We start from the raw sequence: 19,240 nt of genomic DNA on the forward strand, positions 1-19,240 counted from the left end.
TAAGGCCTTTCACATTTTCTTAGTCTGTCTCACAGACCCTGACACAAATATATCAAATACAGCCCATGCAAATCTATAATGTTTGAAGAGAATCTCTGGGCGCCTTGTTATTTAATTCTTATTAAGATAATTTAACAACTGTTTTTATCTGTACGATATGTTCATTTATTACCCACGTGGTGAAGATACAGGTGGTAAGATACTAAATCCGTACGTCACACGTGTGTCGTACAAGGTTGACCTCGTTTTATTCGTTTTGATTGGACAATCGTGACCTCGGTCACACCGGAACTACTTTTTTCATTCATAAACAATCACGAGACGTCATTCGATTTCACAACTCTTTACTACTACGAAGCAGAACTGTAGGATTCTCGTGAAAACGAGAGACATTTACAAACAATCACAAGCAATTTTAATACGTGTCATGACAATAAATGGTATTTTGTTTGGCTAACTTGAAACATTTTGCATTTGGTAACAAATATAGGCTACTACAAAAAAACAACATCTCCGGCACGATCGTCTGCTAAAATATTAGCGCAGATCGAAAGATGGCTACCACTATTCGCGTTAACGATTGTGTCAAAATTGACGGAGAAGTTAGAGGACGGGTGCTTTCTATTGTTCAACCACTTGGAACATTCAATGCCTACAATATCAAAACTCTAAATGGTGAAATGAGACAAGTAGGACGGCATAGACTTACTGTTGTTCCTGAGACTGTATCATCGGCCCCTATATCCGTTTTGAACCCATTTGACACTGTTCCAGAATGTGTCTATGAGGAACTATTTAAGGATGACTTTTTTGATGATATACCAGGTGACAATGTGTATCAGTATGACTGTTCAAACACTGACAATTTCATACATCAAAATCGAAATCAAAACACCTGGAGAAAAACCCAATATGACATAAGTATTTTGGAGAAATTCATGAACGCCAACGCTGATTCTAGGCCGGTTGAAACCATACCCCCAAATGAACTATGCGATGTATTGTGTAGCTTTTTCATCTTGACAAAGAAATCAAACGGCCAGGACTATGAACCAAGCTCTTTGACATCAAAGCTATCAAGTATTGACAGATTTCTAAAATCAAGGGCATATGAAAAGTCCTTGTTGCAGGATCGTGAGTTTTCAAAACTTCGCGAAGTCCTGTCAACCAAACAAAAAGTTCTAAAAAGAGAAGGGCGAGGAAACTTACCTAATAGGGCCGAAAGTCTGTCCGATGATGAAATAAACATGATGTTTGATGCAAACGAATTGGGTCCTAATAATCCAGAATCCATTCTCAACACACTGTGGTGGAATAACACAAGACACTTTGGTCTCCGAAGTGTAAAACCTCATCACTTGATGAGGTGGGGAGATGTAGTTCTAAAACTCGACTCAGATGGTAGAGAGTTCATTGAGTACAATGAACGTCAAACAAAGACACGCACAGGCAATGACACACGTAATGTCCGTGACGTGCCTCCCCGTGCATGGTCCACTAACGACCCACGATGTCCAGTTGCACTGTACAAACTGTATGCCAGTTTGCGACCGGTAGATTTTTGTTCACCAGACACTCCGTTCTATTTGGCCACGAATTCGAAATTAGCACCTGCCCCTAACCATCCTTGGTTTAAACGTGGACCAGTTGGAAAAAATAAACTTGGCTCAATTATGAAAAGAATATCCAATTCAGCGGGAATCACTGGAAAACGTGTCACAAATCACTCGGCCAGGAAAACCATGATTTAATCACTCCGTGAGATTGGTGTACCGGGCACAGAAATCATGCAAATTTCCGGTCACAAAAACATCCAAAGTGTGAACAACTACAGCAGTATTTCCAGCGTTCAACATCGTGACATTAGTAACATGATCTCTTCCAACACTCGCGGTGACCTTGCCCTTCCCGAAAGCACATCTCGTTCCGTCAATGTTGTGACCTCCGCACAATCCAAGCAAACTCGGTGCGACTTTGTCAATTCCATATTCTCTGCTCCTATATATGGAGGAACGATAAACATTAACTTCCTTGGTGACCACAGTGATTTCTATGCTCCGAAACGTCAAAAGCTGGAAACTAGGTCCACTGACGACAGTAATGTTGAGTAGGCTAACTGTTGAATGTACTAGCGGCGCGAGTGAACGTCTCTGCGGCATGGCCGAGATTCAAACGGGAGGCGACGTTTGACTTTTTACATGTTCTTGTTCAGTGTGTACACATCATACACATTCCAGTTAGTTTACTCTCTCCAAATTAAAACTGTTATTTCCTGGCATGAGCTGTATTGTCAATTATTCATACACAAACAACAGGAACTATTTACCAATGCGTAAATAAGTTAGCATGTCTATATTTGGGCATTTTACTATTCATGCGCAACCAGAGTTCGAGCCATTTTGCGTTTGGCGTATAAAGTAACGAAAACGCTATTTTCGTCCTTAAAAATGTGGGTAATAAATAAAATACTACACTCGTTCTCGTAAGATACCATTTTTACGAAACTCGTGAACTTTCTATGGTATCTGACCTCGCTTTCGCTCGGTCAGATACCATAGAAAGTTCACTCGTTTCGTAAAAATAGTATCTTACGAGAACGAGTGTAGTATTCTATATGTCAGTCAGCAGAGTCACGGGGTGAGGGTAGGGATATTCAGCAATGTAGTGTTAGGGGGTGAGGGTAGGGATATCGGTAAGAATATTCAGCAATGTAGTGTTAGGGGTGAGGGTAGGGATATTCAGTAATGTAGTGTTAGGGGGTGAGGGTAGGGATATCGGTGAGAATATTCAGCAATGTAGTGTTAGGGGGTGAGGGTAGGGATATCGGTGAGAATATTCAGCAATGTAGAGTTAGGGGGTGAGGGTAGGGATATCGGTGAGAATATTCAGCAATGTAGTGTTAGGGGGTGAGGGTAGGGATATCGGTGAGAATATTCAGCAATGTAGTGTTAGGGGGTGAGGGTAGGGATATCGGTGAGAATATTCAGCAATGTAGTGTTAGGGGGTGAGGGTAGGGATATCGGTGAGAATATTCAGCATTGTAGTGTTAGGGGCTGAGGGTAGGGATATCGGTGAGAATATTCAGCAATGTAGTGTTAGGGGGTGAGCGTAGGGATATTCAGCAATGTAGTGTAGGGGGTGAGGGTAGGGATATCGGTGAGAATATTCAGCATGTAGTGTTAGGGGGTGAGGGTAGGGATATCGGTGAGAATATTCAGCAATGTAGTGTTAGGGGGTGAGGGTAGGGATATCGGTGAGAATATTCAGCAATGTAGTGTTAGGGGGTGAGGGTAGGGATATCGGTGAGAATATTCAGCAATGTAGTGTTAGGGGCTGAGGGTAGGGATATCGGTGAGAATATTCAGCAATGTAGTGTTAGGGGGTGAGGGTAGGGATATCGGTGAGAATATTCAGCAATGTAGTGTTAGGGGGTGAGGGTAGGGATATCGGTGAGAATATTCAGCAATGTAGTGTTAGGGGGTGAGGGTAGGGATATCGGTGAGAATATTCAGCAATGTAGTGTTAGGGGGTGAGGGTAGGGATATCGGTGAGAATATTCAGCAATGTAGTGTTAGGGGGTGAGGGTAGGGATATCGGTGAGAATATTCAGCAATGTAGTGTTAGGGGGTGAGGGTAGGGATATCGGTGAGAATATTCAGCAATGTAGTGTTAGGGGGTGAGGGTAGGGATATCGGTGAGAATATTCAGCAATGTAGTGTTAGGGGGTGAGGGTAGGGATATCGGTGAGAATATTCAGCAATGTAGTGTTAGGGGGTGAGGGTAGGAATATCGGTGAGAATATTCAGCAATGTAGTGTTAGGGGGTGAGGGTAGGGATATCGGTGAGAATATTCAGCAATGTAGTGTTAGGGGGTGAGGGTAGGGATATCGGTGAGAATATTCAGCAATGTAGTGTTAGGGGTTGAGGGTGGGGATATCGGTGAGAATATTCAGCAATGTAGTGTTAGGGGGTGAGGGTAGGGATATCGGTGAGAATATTCAGCAATGTAGTGTTAGGGGTTGAGGGTGGGGATATCGGTGAGAATATTCAGCAATGTAGTGTTAGGGGGTGAGGGTAGGGATATCGGTGAGAATATTCAGCAATGTAGTGTTAGGGGGTGAGGGTAGGGATATCAGTGAGAATATTCAGCAATGTAGTGTTAGGGGGTGAGGGTAGGGATATCGGTGAGAATATTCAGCAATGTAGTGTTAGGGGGTGAGGGTAGGGATATCGGTGAGAATATTCAGCAATGTAGTGTTAGGGGATGAGGGTGGGAATATCGGTGAGAATATTCAGCAATGTAGTGTTAGGGTCTGAGGGTGGAAATATCTGTGAGACTATTCAGCAATGTAGTGTTAGGGGTTGAGGGTTTGAATATCGGTGAGAATATTCAGCAATGTAGTGTTAGGGGATGAGGGTGGGAATATCGGTGAGAATATTCAGCAATGTAGTGTTAGGGGCTGAGGGTGGAAATATCTGTGAGACTATTCAGCAATGTAGTGTTAGGGGTTGAGGGTTTGAATATCGGTGAGAATATTCAGCAATGTAGTGTTAGGGTCTGAGGGTGGGAATATTCAGAAATGTAGTGTTAGGGGGATGAGGGTGGGAATATCGGATAGAATATTCAGTAATGTAGTGTTAGGGGCTGAGGGTGGAAATATCGGTGAGAATATTCAGCAATGTAGTGTTAGGGGCTGAGGGTGGAAATATCTGTGAGACTATTCAGCAATGTAGTGTTAGGGGTTGAGGGTTTGAATATCGGCGAGAATATTCAGCAATGTACACTACTGCCTAAAAGTTCATTCCCCTAACACGCGTTGAGAACGCGTGTAACACGCATGTGACACGGGTGCTCAACGGGTTGCACACGCGATTCACACCCGTTGGACACGGGTGTCCAACGGGTGTGAATCGCGTGTGCAACCCGTTGCACACGCGTGTGCCACGCGTGTAACACGGGACCGGGTTCCAGTTGAAGTTGACAAATTTATCAAATGAATAGTGAAATAAAACAAAACAGTGAGATGTGAAATTTGAGTTAATGAGCGGCCATTGAGCTGTGTTCACCAGACCGTAAATACAAGGTCGGCCCATCTTAATTAGTGTTCGGTTGCTAGACTTTTATGGCATGAACCATTCCACTAGGGTCCAGTCTAGCCATTGTGGCTAGCCGACAGTAGAACAGTAGTGAATTTAGATGCGAGTTTATTGCTAAGAAACCCCCGTGTTGACACGATTGTCGCGGGTTGGTAAATGTTCGCCATTAATAAAATAATTGTTTGTGGATTGCGAACATATTCATTTGCCCACACGAGTCATTCCATTTGATTGCAAATATAACGTTTTTCGTTCGCCAAATTTATGCTTTAGACAGTTCAATTATGACATAGCCGTCACCACTACTAATGTCTTATTATTTCACGTAGGAATATGTCCCATTTCCCCACACCCAACTTTCTGTGTTGTATTTTGAAAAATAAATAAAAGAAGGTTTTGTGTGGGACACTTTTATACTAATTATAAGAGGATGTTGTAAATGAATATGAACAGCCATGCTGTCTGACAGTTGATAAAATTTGAGATCTTCACAATCACCGGGTGTGACCATGTAGACAGAATCTCGTTAGGGTTTGTGATTTTTACATTTGCCCAATTACCATAGTGAGTATTGCTGGGGATACCAAACGTAACAGTTTATTATTAGAGGTTGTGAGTACCTATACCACGTAGATAGGATATCTTTAGGATTTTAATCCTTCTTTGAGAGGCATTTAGAAGTTGGAGTACTACGTTAGGATAAGATTTATGGGTGACTTTAATCCTTTCTTTCTCTGTGGGTAATCCTTTCACGTTCATTTGAGGAAGTCACTCAACCAGGTCATGACAGGTCGTGAGTTTACTTACTAACTACTGTGAGCGTTTTTGGCATGACATCTTTTCTTGTATAAACATAGAAACGATGCTCACTCACTCACTGTTAATCTTCTGCAGTTTGCTGGCAAAGTGGGGATAAACCTCAGTGTCAAAGACGATCAAACTTAGTTCGAATCCTTGTTTATATGTGACATCTCCCAAATGGGGACATTTTCATAAACTTGGCAAGTGATGATGAATTTTAATATTAATATTATTATAGTTTATGAAATTGTTAATAAAACTTTAATAAAATTGTGCTTCACTCTCACGAAAAATATATTGCCTGTGAGTAAATTTATTTGTCACGTTACATCGGCATTTTTAAGTGATATTGGGACTACATGAAACATGGCTGGTTTTACATTTCTGATACAGGTGCTTGACTGACTGAGTAGTTCATGATCAATAAGATATGTTTAAATCAGTCAAGTTTGCAACAATAGATGAATAAGTTGATACATTTGTACCGCAGTTACCGATTAACAACTTAAGACATAGAGACAGGGAGGAGATATATAACCAAACCTATGATCCTGTTGAGACAGTTGACAGTTAGAACGTTGGATTAAACGACAGTAACTAATTTGAACATTCCCCAGTTATATCATAAAATACATCATAACCCATAACAGTCCGAGAGACAGCTTCCAGACATATACTAGTATTGAAGGGACAATCGCTTTTGACAGTTTAAAAATAAACTCACCTTAAGGTGCTTGGCAAATCAAAACTGACCTCCCTGAATATGTTTTTTTAGGTTTGACAGCAACTATGCTTGTGGATTTCAGAGATAGACATGATTGGTTAGCTAGATGTTATTACAATAAGCGAAAATGTCTTAAAAGTCCACAGTTGGTTTAATAGTACAAAAAGTGTGTTATAGATCTATCAACGTTTTCTTTTATTGAACATAATATTTGCACTATATTGCTGTAAGCTGTAAATAATCTAGCCTCCCCATGTACGTAACTTACATATATTTATGTATGGCCAGAACAGCAAATAGAGTTCTGGTAGATAGGTACCTCGGAGATATAACGTGCGCTTTCCGACTTAAGCCTATCTCGCACACGGGGAAGCACTTGTACTATTAGGGTAAAAAAGGGTAATGATTAAATAAAGAAGTGCAATCTATTTTCTATATATATTTGTAGATATGAAGCATTCTAGTTAATTGTGGATGCACCGGGCAGACAGAATTGTGTTTATTTCCAGGCCATCCTGATCGTCGTTTACTACTATAAGGTGTATGGTTGGAGGCAAGATCAAAGGCGCCGCACAGCATTTATTAGATAACAGACGGGGTCGTCCGTTTCGCTTTGAACAACCACCCCACCTGTCTGTAGGAGTTATATAATCGGTGCGCAAATAATTGTGTCAAGTCCACTGCCGGGCTGATGCGGTGTCAGTGTCAGCGATGAACATGAATGCTCAAATTATAGACTTGTAGCACTCACAAGTTGCTTAGCCAAATTATTTGAAAAGTGTATATTCAATTCTCTGATAACAGGAAATATAACCTTAGGAAAAGATTCAACATACAAACAATCAAATGTAGAACACAGTCCTATGCTTATTATCATTTTTTCTGGATATGATCAACCTGCGGAACCCTCTATCCGATGAAGTAACTAATGCTCGCTCATTAAAAGAAATCAAATCCTTAATTAATCGTTCTGATGCAATTATTAATAATTTTGACTTCAAATATTTTCATAGATCATGCCAAATTGTCCACTGTCGCCTTAGGCTCGGCTGCAGTGACTTAAACGCTGATAAGTTTAGACGACATGTATCAGACATACCAGACTGCACTTGTGGATATCACCTTGAAGATGCAATTCACTTTTTCTATAACTGTTAAAAAATACGATAATATCAGAAACACTGTGTATTTCTACACACATGGGTATGGTCTAAAAATTATATTACATGGCAGTAGTTAAGCAGTTCTACAAACATGACTCTTCTTAAATCAGTTCATGACATCATTGTCAAAAGCAAAAGGTTTGAGTAGCTTAAGTTTATGCATGTAGTAAAGGAAAACTGCATTACCTTATTTCAAAGACACCACTTGCTTGCTTTCATTTGTGCATTTTGTATGTTTATGTTCATCACTCTCTTATATATATCCAGCGGTTGTTAAGTTGTTACCTGGAGAGGTATTACATAAGCATGTTTTGCTTTTTTACCGATACAGATTTCTTTTGAAATAAAAATACGTTTAAGCCAACACAGCTAACGGTAAAACACATGATTGTAAACTATTCAAAAAGGGGCACTAATCTCTGGCTTCTTCTCGGGTGTCGGACTCAAACTCATTTATTCTTAGAATAACATGACATACAATTATCTACAATTTTTATTATGTACAATTTAATAAAAATAGGATACGTGGATACTAATACAATTTACCAATTGTATTGTACACATTGTTAAGGAATTTAGATAGGCCTTTAAGATTTCTTACACTGTTAGTGGTCATAATTTTCTTAAATGTTTGGAAACTTAAGATATTGCTTATTTAAGAGTTCATATCGCCGTTGGTGAAAAGCTTCACATCGGATGTAATGCAATTCATCTCCCACGGCGATAGAATCACAGAGTGGACACTGGTTGTCTTCCCTGGGAATGTTCAGCCATCGACCAGTTTCAACTGGTACTCCTTGGTTAGAAAGTTCTGACTTTTAGTATTGGGAGAAATATTGATTTTGAGAGCAGTAGATATTTCGCAAATGAAGGTTGATTCTTCAGGTAGCACGACCTTTGGATTTCCGCTTGGGCTTACTAGCTGCCGTGAGTCAATTTGCTCGTTAACGCAACCGAGCGTGACAAGAGACTGGGCTACCAGTCTGCAAGGACAGCTAAATAAACTTACGCATTTTTGAAAACTGATTGGTTACCCGTGATCTATGAAGATTTCAACAAAGGGCGCATGGTAATTAATTTCTTCAGCCTAAACAAACAGACAAATAACGGCGAAAGCTCATCGGATGTCGTCATTTGGAAATACCCCTGATTGTTACAGTTTGATAATAAAAAAGTATCCCTGAGTGAAAGCATTTGCGGATTTCGGATTGCGTGGATGATACAATTACTACTCCCTTGTTGTCATCCACATTTTCTGGTATAACCCTACACTTGTGTATTTGTCGTAATTCACTTGCTGCTCAGTTAATGAATTTATAACATGTATACTTAGTTGTAGCACAACTCAGATTACCCGATAAAGGTTCAAATTTGGTCTTTCTTGTACGTGGGGTAATTATTTAATCTAAATCCAGGTTTGAAGTGAGGTGGAATGTGAGTTATGCACGTCGCAGCCCAGCAAGTGATGTATGATCAGTTGCTTTACTTTTTTTGTAAATCAACTGATCATTCCCAGACATCAAAGGATCAACAGGAAATACGTTGATTGATTAATTACTGTTATCTTGCACAGTGGATACGTCAAAAGTAAGTGTTTACATGTGAAGGTAGGGTTACTAAACCTAGGGAATACTCATATCATGGCGTGAAGTACAGATGTAAAAACAACATACAGTCAAGTCTCGTTAATCCGACACTCGTTAATCCGACGCTCGGCTTTATCCGACACAAATGATGGGAACCGATTGATTCAGCGCTATTTAGTCCCGTTAATCCGACATTCTCGCACTCCGACTCCGACACACCTAATTTGCAACGAATTACTGAAATCACTCATTAATCAGTCTCGTTAATCCGACACAGTGGTCAGCGTACTCCGTGGTCATCTGCCCGCGAGTACACAACCCGTGTTTTGACACGCACCGGCTGCAGAGATTAACTTTAACAATTAACACTAGATGCCAGGATCATAAAGAATTTCAAGCTTTATTATAAGAAACAAATGAAATTACACCTCGACAATGTTGATGCTGAAGGACCATCGAATGTACTTTGTTCAAAGGGTAACCGATAATACACTGACTAGTTGTTCATTGTTATCTAACTCAATGTATGTTTTTAAGAACCGTGGACATTATAAAAATAGTTGTCACGTGGGCTTTCTCAGCTAACTTGGCACCTATGTGAAACAATTGAAACAAAATAAGTGATCAGTTAAGAAACAAACACGGGTTATACTATTCGATACATTTAAATAACGTTTAAAAACGATATATTTAAATATTTTAATATATTTCATATATATTCCAAATATTGTTTCCAAATATTGTTTCCAAATAATTATTATTAAAGTATTTGATTCTCACATAGACATTTTACATCGAATAAGTATTTTTGTACAGCTGCAGACGCAATGGATATTGTTCCTGTATGTTGATATTCCCGGATACATTATAACTTTGGTAGGTTGTTATAATGATATTTGCATTTTGTTTTCATTCATTCGCTGCAGCTTTGAACAGAATGATTCTTGTTCCTTTCCGTTTGGTTGGGAAGTTTTTCGATGCGCGATAGACGGTGTTTTCACAAGTATTTTCTTTTGTAAGCGTGTATATGTTACAGTCAATGTGTAAAATATGATTCACTCAGGCAATTTATTAAATATCTAAATATTTCAGTCATTTTACAAATTGACTGAATAATCCATTCATTTATTTAACCGACTGACTAAAAATGATAAAGACGACCAAGAGAGCTTAAACACATCACAATATATTAATTATGCTAAGAAAAGAAGCCAAACAATACAGAACTGTACTTGGTGATGGTATTAAACATATTTATAATTCGTTATCATATTAATAAAGATGGACATATTTTTCAGTTAATTTGTGAAATAAACTGAATATTTAGGCGTTTTAATACATTTCCTTAGTGAAATCTGTTTACATTTTGAATGTAAACATATACACACGGTAAAATAAGCAATGTTCAGTGAAATATTTACTCTGTGTTGCAAGTCAAAATAGTGTACACGAAGATTGCACAATTACTAAGCAAGTGACTTATCAAAACTGCATCACCATTACCGATGCTCCCCACAAATATACCTACATTTCAAAAACTGTATTTCATTTTTGTTGATCAGTGTGACCATACGTCCTTCTACTTTCAATTAAAATGCGCTTACGAATGGCGAGCACAGGTCGCGAACAAGTCTAGATTTCTGCTATATCATCCGGGTACTCACTGGGAAAATACAGTAATGCACAGGTAACAACTACTCCCGCGGAATTGCTTTAGATCAGTGTCCTTTGTACGTTGAAATACTATATATTGTGAAAGACAAAATGATGTATCAAGGATCAAGTAGAAGATACATTGACCGTTGCGCTGGGAGTTTATTCAACAGACCGTGAAAATAACACTGCTGTATCTTATTATTTATTTTAGATGATGCAGGCAAAGCTCACTTCTCCTGGCGGCCATTATCAAACGGCCAGCTAAAACACAACCCCGCGCTTACGTCTACAGGTCTCTTCCTGTAGTACGGTAATTAGTATTCTCTCCCTCAAGTGTATCCTCAATGATATAACCCACCCTCATTAATTACATGCTGCTCTTTTCCAGCCTCACGGCTATGGAGCTGTGATAAAGAGTCCAAGTCATCATAAAGTAATCAGGGTCCAATAAAAACAATGCGCCGCCAAACCTCATACATATTATCACTGAAAGTCGTACTACAGACGGTTAATGTCAAATCACAATAAAAGCATTTCAATTGCAATAACATGTTCCAGGACCATGTATTCTCTTAATTAACACCATCGGATTTAGAAGCAATGGTCGTATAAAACAAAACAGATCTATTTAATCGCAACAGTATTCATGTTATTCCCACAAAATCACATAAAGAAAGGAGACATTAGGAAATACATGTGTATTATCATTTTTCGTCAGGATAACAAAATTTTCTCTCCTTGTTACCACCTCCAGGTTCAGCTTAAGACGGGTCCTCCTTTGGTCAAAAGTTTGTTCCCCCTCTAATGAGTGTGTCACGCGTTGCACACGAGTGGCGGACGGGGTGCACACCCGTGTGCAACGCGTTGCACACGGGTCTCACACGCGTGACCAACCCGATGCACACTGGTTGCGTAACGCGTTGCCCATGCGTGTAAGGGGAATGAACTTCTAGGCAGTAGTGTAGTGTTAGGGTCTGAGGGTGGGAATATTCAGTAATGTAGTGTTAGGGGCTGAGGGTGGAATATCGGTGAGAATATTCAGCAATGTAGTTTAAGGGGACGAAAGTGGGGATATTCAGCAATGTAGTGTTAGGGGACGAGGGTGGGAATATTCAGAAATGTATTGTTAGGGGTTGAGGGTGGGAATATCGGATAGAATATTCAGTAATGTAGAGTTAGGGGGTTGAGGTTGGGAATATCGGATAGAATATTCAGCAATGTAGTCTTAGGGTCTAAGGGTGAGAATATTCAGCAATGTAGAGTTAGGGGATGAGGGTGGGAATATTCAGCAATGTAGTATTGGGGGATGAGGGTGGGAATATCGGATAGAATATTCAGCAATGTAGTGTTAGGGGCTGAGGGTGGGAATATCGGTGAGAATATTCAGCAATGTAGTGTTAGGGGCTGAGGGTGGGAATATCGGTGAGAATATTCAGCAATGTAGTGTTAGGGGCTGAGGGTGGGAATATCGGTGAGAATATTCAGTAATGTAGTGTTAGGGGACGAGGGTGGAAATATCGGTGAGAATATTCAGTAATGTAGTGTTAGGGGATGAGGGTGGGATACAGAGAACGATAAGAACAATAACGTTGCATCTACAATATTTCAGCAATGTAGTCCATATTGGTTTGATCAAAGCGGTAAACGTCTTATGTCCTGCATCACTTCTGGCTGTCCTCCAACATCAAGCTGACATATCATGGAAGCTGTGATATATATAATATACTGTTTAAAGCCCCGTAAACATACTAACTCATGTGATAATTTGTCACTCGACAGGTGTCTCCCAATCTCTGGAGCTCTACAGGAATGGCGTCAAAGTCCGAGATCTTGCACGTGACCGTAAATATAACTATGACAACCCACTGACCCACAAGTAAGTGAGCACACGTGTGAATAGTAATTTAACTCTTTTAGAAAATCTTCATAATAAGTTCACACTGTGAAACTTGTACAGTGTCCAGTGAATTCGTTCGGTTTGAGAAATATCCGGACTAACGAAACATTGTCTTAGAGGAATATCATTTGTATTTGTATGTTGAGAGTTCTTAACAAACGCGTCCAGAACTAGAGGTATGAGAACGTCCAGAACATCGTTGTATGTTATGTGCGTGCGTGTGTGCGCGTGTGCATGCGCGCGTGTTTATGTGGTTGCGTGTAAAGTTAAGATGTATGCCAATATATCTATATATATATATATAGCATGCATAGAGGTTATCACTCGATTGTGTTTTGGGATGGTAAATATCCTGTATTAGGAATAAACATTGTATTTAGCCAAAACACAGAAACGTCATAACCTCTTAATCATATAATTTTATTGTTAAATTCTGTCCTCGATATACCTGTTTTATCTCTCGCAAACAATACCTAAACATTGCAAGGTTTCCTGGATTGTGCGCATCAATATATCTTACGTCAGCAGGTCAGTGATTCGTCAGACGGACAGTGACTATATTCAATATAGTGCCCACTATCATCTGTTTCTTAGTGGCGTAACTACATATAGAATAATAATTGCTTACACATAGAGATTTTACTTGCCTTTCGCGGAGCTCCATCGGTCCGCCCGCCAGGGTCAGAGCCCTGCCCTTCCCACACAAGCTCTTACGCTATTCATCGTCTCTTCAGGTATTATGAAAACTTCTACTAACCATGTAGTCCAAGCGATATCTCCTGTGGGGGTCAGTTTTGGATGATAAACATATATATATAAAATACAAAAAATACAAAAGTCCATAGATGATATATATATGTCATCTTTTTTATATATATATGGCGATAATTGAGAAAGAAGGGAATTAAAGTTTCAGGAATGGGATTTTCATGAATCTAAAAACTACGTTAAAAGGATGCAAAATGAAAAGCTTATGCACCCAAAGCCCAGGTAGTTTGATTTTCGTGACATTTATAATTTGTGAAGACATAAGCAAAATTGTATTTACTGTTTAACGTCTGTAACCCTAAAATCAGTGATACAAATTGTGACTTTAATAGTCTAGAACAGGCAAAGTCAAACTGTATTAACATTACTAACCAGCTGAACAAAGCGTGACGTCATAATGACAGTGCCTTCATGCAACATCGATAATTCGCTAGGAGTTCTTGAGTTCTCTAATATTCTTTGGGTTTTACATCAGCAGGATAATCAGAATTCATGTTTAATACATCCATCACTAAAGCCTAATATGCATGTCTCCATAGGTCATATTATTTTATCTTCACATGTGTCAGTATAATCATATTTCAAATTTGTTCTCTTTTCTGAAAGTAATTAATTGACAAGTAAAATTTACTGCAGCTGGATAAAGTATAGTGTTTTAAATGTAACAAACGAACTGCATGTACGTTTTCAGTAAATATATACATTTAACTAGTTTACATTGTAACGAAACTATTTGTAAACCTTTAGATGCCAAATGTATAATATTAAAAGTAAATTTAACAACGAAACTACAAACTAATGTCCCTACAGTTATACCTACCTTCTGATTTAAAGTTAAGTTCCAATTATAGTTAATATCTGAGTGAAAATATATACATTTTGATTATTATATGAAATAATTTACCACAACACATTTTAAAATTTACCCAGTTCTTAACACATCTTTTAAGAACGGTTCCGCGTAATAAGTAATTTTGTTAATTTGAGTCTGTATATCTTCATGTTGTAACTCAAATTATGATGTAAAAAGTTTTGTACTTTAGGTCACGTGGCCTTTAATGCAAATAAACCTGTCTGTCTGTTTGTCTGTTATCTGAAGTTAAGTTCCTACTCTGGTAATATCTGAATCAAAATATGTACGTTTTGATTAATATGACGCAATATACCTTTTATACAAGATACATTTGAAATTTTACAACAACGAATGAAACATGAAGTGATATTTTAGAATAATTTTGTCCTTAATGTTACATTAATGTGTCCCCACTGTTACACCCACTAAGTTTCAAAAGATAGTCACTACAGTGAACACTGATGTCAAATAATGTGACTGCTGGATATGATATAAAAGTGTGAGTGAGTTAGTAAGTTGGGTTTAACGCCGCTTTTAACATTATTCCAGTTATATCGCGGCGCGTCAGCTTAATGTGGGAGGAAAACCCGAAGTGATGCAGGTCTCTGACGTTTACCACTTCGGTGAAACCCACGAGCACGGGTATGGTGCTGACAAACCTAGAAACATAATCGGGGCGAACCGGGATTCGAACCCACAATCATAGGTTTCTGGCGTGCCCAAGGGACGCAACTTTGCACAGCGAATCGCGGCGCCTTAGATGACTGGGCCACCCGTGCCCCCTGATATAAAAGACTATTCCTTTGAGTTGTTGGTCTTTAAAGGTTCAAATTTCACGATAAACAAATATCAAATTTTTAAAGTAATATAACCCCATCATCCACGTCTGTCCCTACTGTTACACTGCAATAAAATAAAAGAACTGTCAAAAGGAGTGACACATTTCATCAATGAGAAAATGGATTCACCATCTATCTATCAATTCATCAATATATTAATGTAGTGAGTGAGTGAGTATGGTTTTACGCCGCTTTTAGCAATATTCCAGCAATATCACGGCGGGGGACACCAGAAATGGGCTTCACACATTGTACCCATGTCGGGAATCGAACCCGGGTCTTCTGCGTGACGAGCGAACGCTTTAACCACGACCGCCCCTATATTAATGTACATTACAAACATCCTCAATTAAACATGAAAACACAAACACTGTTCCTGTTGTCCATACAGTACATAATGTCTCCCGACTGTTGTCCCACATATACTCACTGTTATGCAACAGTAGAGACATAACAGTTAAGGCCAAATATACCAATTAATTTTTGCTCCCCAATGGCTGTTTATTTCAAATTCCCTTTTAGTTAACCCTTCTTTTTCATGCATTTTATGAGTGAGAATATATATAAATATGTTTTTGTTTTGATTTTTGACAATGTAACAGTAGTGACAATTATTATTATAAAGACTAAAGCTTGGACACGGGATGACTGTATTTCTGTGTTTTTCACTCTCTGTGTTGTTGGCTGGTCTTGGTTTGACCATGTAGCAGCTAGGACAATTACTTTTATACTTGCTCATAATTGCTTGGGGTTGGACACGTCATGGCCGTCTCTATTTTTCACTCCCTGTGTTTGGGGGTTGTTCCCAAAGAGGGAGTAACCCCAGGACAGCCTTACGGAGACATTTTTGTTTTCTAATTAAAAAAAAACAGTTGGCAGGAAAAAGTAGGGACATCCGCGTTTGTGACAAGACTGTTTGGGTTAGAAAATATGTTTAAAAAAAACAATTTTGATGCAAGATCTTGTTTTGAAATCTAAAGGATATTTCTACCATTAAGATTACATAATATTTAGAGAATATATAATAAATAATCAAAATTTGGATTGAAAGTTTGAAGGTCAGGCTTGTGACAGACCAAAGCTGGTCTTCATAAGTGTCAAAAAATCTCTTTTAGTTTGGAATAATTCACCTTTATTTCCTAGTACATCTTAACATATGTCGGAATGTAACATTTAAATGGAAAAAAATATTCACAGTAGATTTATATAAAGAATATTACTGTGTAACAAGAATTGTTACAATGTTCTAAAATTACTCAGCTACAGGCATCCGATCTATCCACAATACGAATGAGGTTGTCTTTTATGTTTGTGCAAAATAAACCTGCATATGTATACTGTGCAACCGCCCATTTAACTGCTGTTGATCTCAGAGCCGTAGTTAAAAGATGTCTGTTTCGGGCTTTCGTAGCATTATCTTGAACTTTACCTTCAACAAACATACTTTGGGTTAGCCAAAACGGCTTGAAACAAATGCTATCTTAAGTAAACGTCGTATTAGTTTGAGAGTTAATAAAATATACCATGTGTTTGTTGGAATGTGACACCAATGGATGTCACTGATACGGTTGCCTCACGACACTATTCAATGTTTCAATGTTCATGTCCAATGTTTTATCTTTCTTAACGGCTTTGATATTAAATTTGGAAGTCTAATAATAAAACCAAACAAATTCAAGCAGAGTATTCATTTCTGCATATTTGAGCTTCATCGCCTATTTTACAAATAGCCAGCTGTCGTGCGCTGCTGCATATAGCAGCATCAAATTAATGAAACAAGGTGGATTGGTGTCCCATACTCTGTAGGTGTGCCGTCCAATGATCTAAGGAGCTGCAACTATATGCCCAAAGTTGTTTCCCTTTGCTGTGTCAGGATTCGCTGGTCCCATACCCGTGCGCAAGGGGTTCACTTATATGGTTAAAGTTCACTGCATGTTTGACTGTCCTACGGTGAGCTCACAAGCCGTGGTATAACTGAATACCGCTGAACCAAACTCATGCCTGTTTCCAATGCCTGTACGGTACAAGGCGATTTTATGCTAACATTCTTAGACAATTGTTGAAAAACAAAAGAAGGAAAAGCAATCCTCTCTAAAACACAGGTCTTAAATGATGTTGTTCCGATAACCCGACCGACCTTAAAATAAGGTGTCGATCCTATGTGGTCACTTAGTCGCTGTTGAAAGTTATAACTAGTATTGTTGATTGTCCATGTTTGTGCACAGATTCAGTGAGCCCGTTGAGATCCGACCTGGTGACGAGCTGAGGACGCATTGTGAGTTCGCATCCTCCAAGAAGTCTACGACAACGATGTTCGGTGATGCGACGTCCGACGAGATGTGCTACAGTTTCATCACCTACTACCCTCAACAGAAGTCCAACAGACCATTCTTCACCAACTTCAAGAGTATTCCTAAATGCATGCTTGACATTGAGGACACGTACGAAGGTTGTGCTTGGAAGACAATTTTATCCGACCCCGAATTATTGCAGCTTCAAGTCCTTGTGAACACCACTTGCAACTTGTTTGAGAAGTGTTCGCCGGCATGTTACAACGCCATTCAGACAACAAAGCAGCACAAATGTTTCCAGGGCGATATATGGAAATATAACATCTATACACTGTTAAGGATGAAGGTCACGGTCACGTTTCTCATGAAGTTGCGGTCGTGTGAGTGTGAAGACGTTGCACCCTCCTCAGCATCCCCTACAGCCCCCGACGCAGTCTCCAAGCCTGACAACAGCACCTGTGACTGGGCAGGCTTATATGTTCCATCGGTTGCTAACCCACTCGACACTATCTTCATCAACGTCACCGGCAGTTGTGCTGCTACGGGCGACTGTCTCCAGGAGTGCGTGCCTGCTGTCAGGGCTGCGAGGGAACATCCGTGCTTCCAGGGAGCGGAGTGGGAACACGGACGGCGCTACCTCTATGAAAGATCAAACTCCAAGACTCTGGAGTTTCTCTTGGACTTTGAATCCTGTAATTGCGAGTTGAGGATCGCTGCTACACCTCCTACTACACCTGCTACTGAATCTGATACGAAACCTACAACGGGTGCAGTTTCATTTCAGTATAGTTATCAGCACTTTGTTCTTCTAACAATCATTTCCGTCTTCAGTGTTCTTGCTTCGTAAAGAGATACGCTTAACAAACCTTATAATTCTGTACCGAGATCCGATGACTAAGCAAATGAGGTTATCTATCAAAAACTCTTTTCATAAGCTCTATACATCGATGGCATGCCTACTGGCTTGAAAATACTATTTCATGACGTTCCCCAAAGGTTGGTAGTTTTTGTAAACAAGCGTGGCTTCACATAACTTGGCACTATATATATATATATATATACATGCATGTTATTCCTTCGCTGTTTCTAAGTTGTCTTTGTGAATGAAATTTTCACATCGTGTTTCATGTATAATTATAACGTTGTAACTACCCACTTGTCAACTGCTACTGTAACTGCAGTTTGTACTCCTACTGCTACTGTTACTATAACTGATTCCCTTCCTCCTCCTACCACTATAACTTCTATTGCTACAGCTACCACCACCACTACTACAACTACTACTACTACTACTAGTAGTACTACATACTACAACTACTACTACCACCACTACTACTACTACTGGTACACCTACATGTACCACCTATACTACTACTACTAGTACTACTACTTCTACTACTACTACTAGTACTACTACTACTACCACCACCACCACTACTACTACTAGTACTACTACTACTACTACTACTACAACTACTACTACCACCACCACCACTACTACTACTAGTACTACTACTACTACTACTACTACAACTACTACTACCAACACCACTACTACTACTACT

General features: G+C 39.3%; 1 protein-coding gene across 1 annotated transcript in view; it reads left to right on the forward strand.

The window, feature by feature from the left end:
* LOC124129019 overlaps positions 1-19,018 on the forward strand; it is a 53,738-nt gene extending 34,720 nt beyond the window's left edge. The window contains exons 8-9 of the mRNA XM_048389115.1: positions 12,807-12,903; positions 17,610-19,018. Of these exons, the coding sequence (XP_048245072.1) occupies positions 12,807-12,903; positions 17,610-18,522 (1,010 nt within the window). The 3' untranslated portion in view covers positions 18,523-19,018. The remainder of the gene's footprint in view (positions 1-12,806; positions 12,904-17,609) is intronic.
* The last annotated feature ends 222 nt before the right edge of the window (positions 19,019-19,240 follow it).

The sequence above is a fragment of the Haliotis rufescens genome, unplaced genomic scaffold (genome assembly GCF_023055435.1).
Source record: "Haliotis rufescens isolate VD_foot unplaced genomic scaffold, xgHalRufe1.0.p SCAF_8, whole genome shotgun sequence".
Lineage (NCBI taxonomy): Eukaryota > Metazoa > Mollusca > Gastropoda > Lepetellida > Haliotidae > Haliotis > Haliotis rufescens.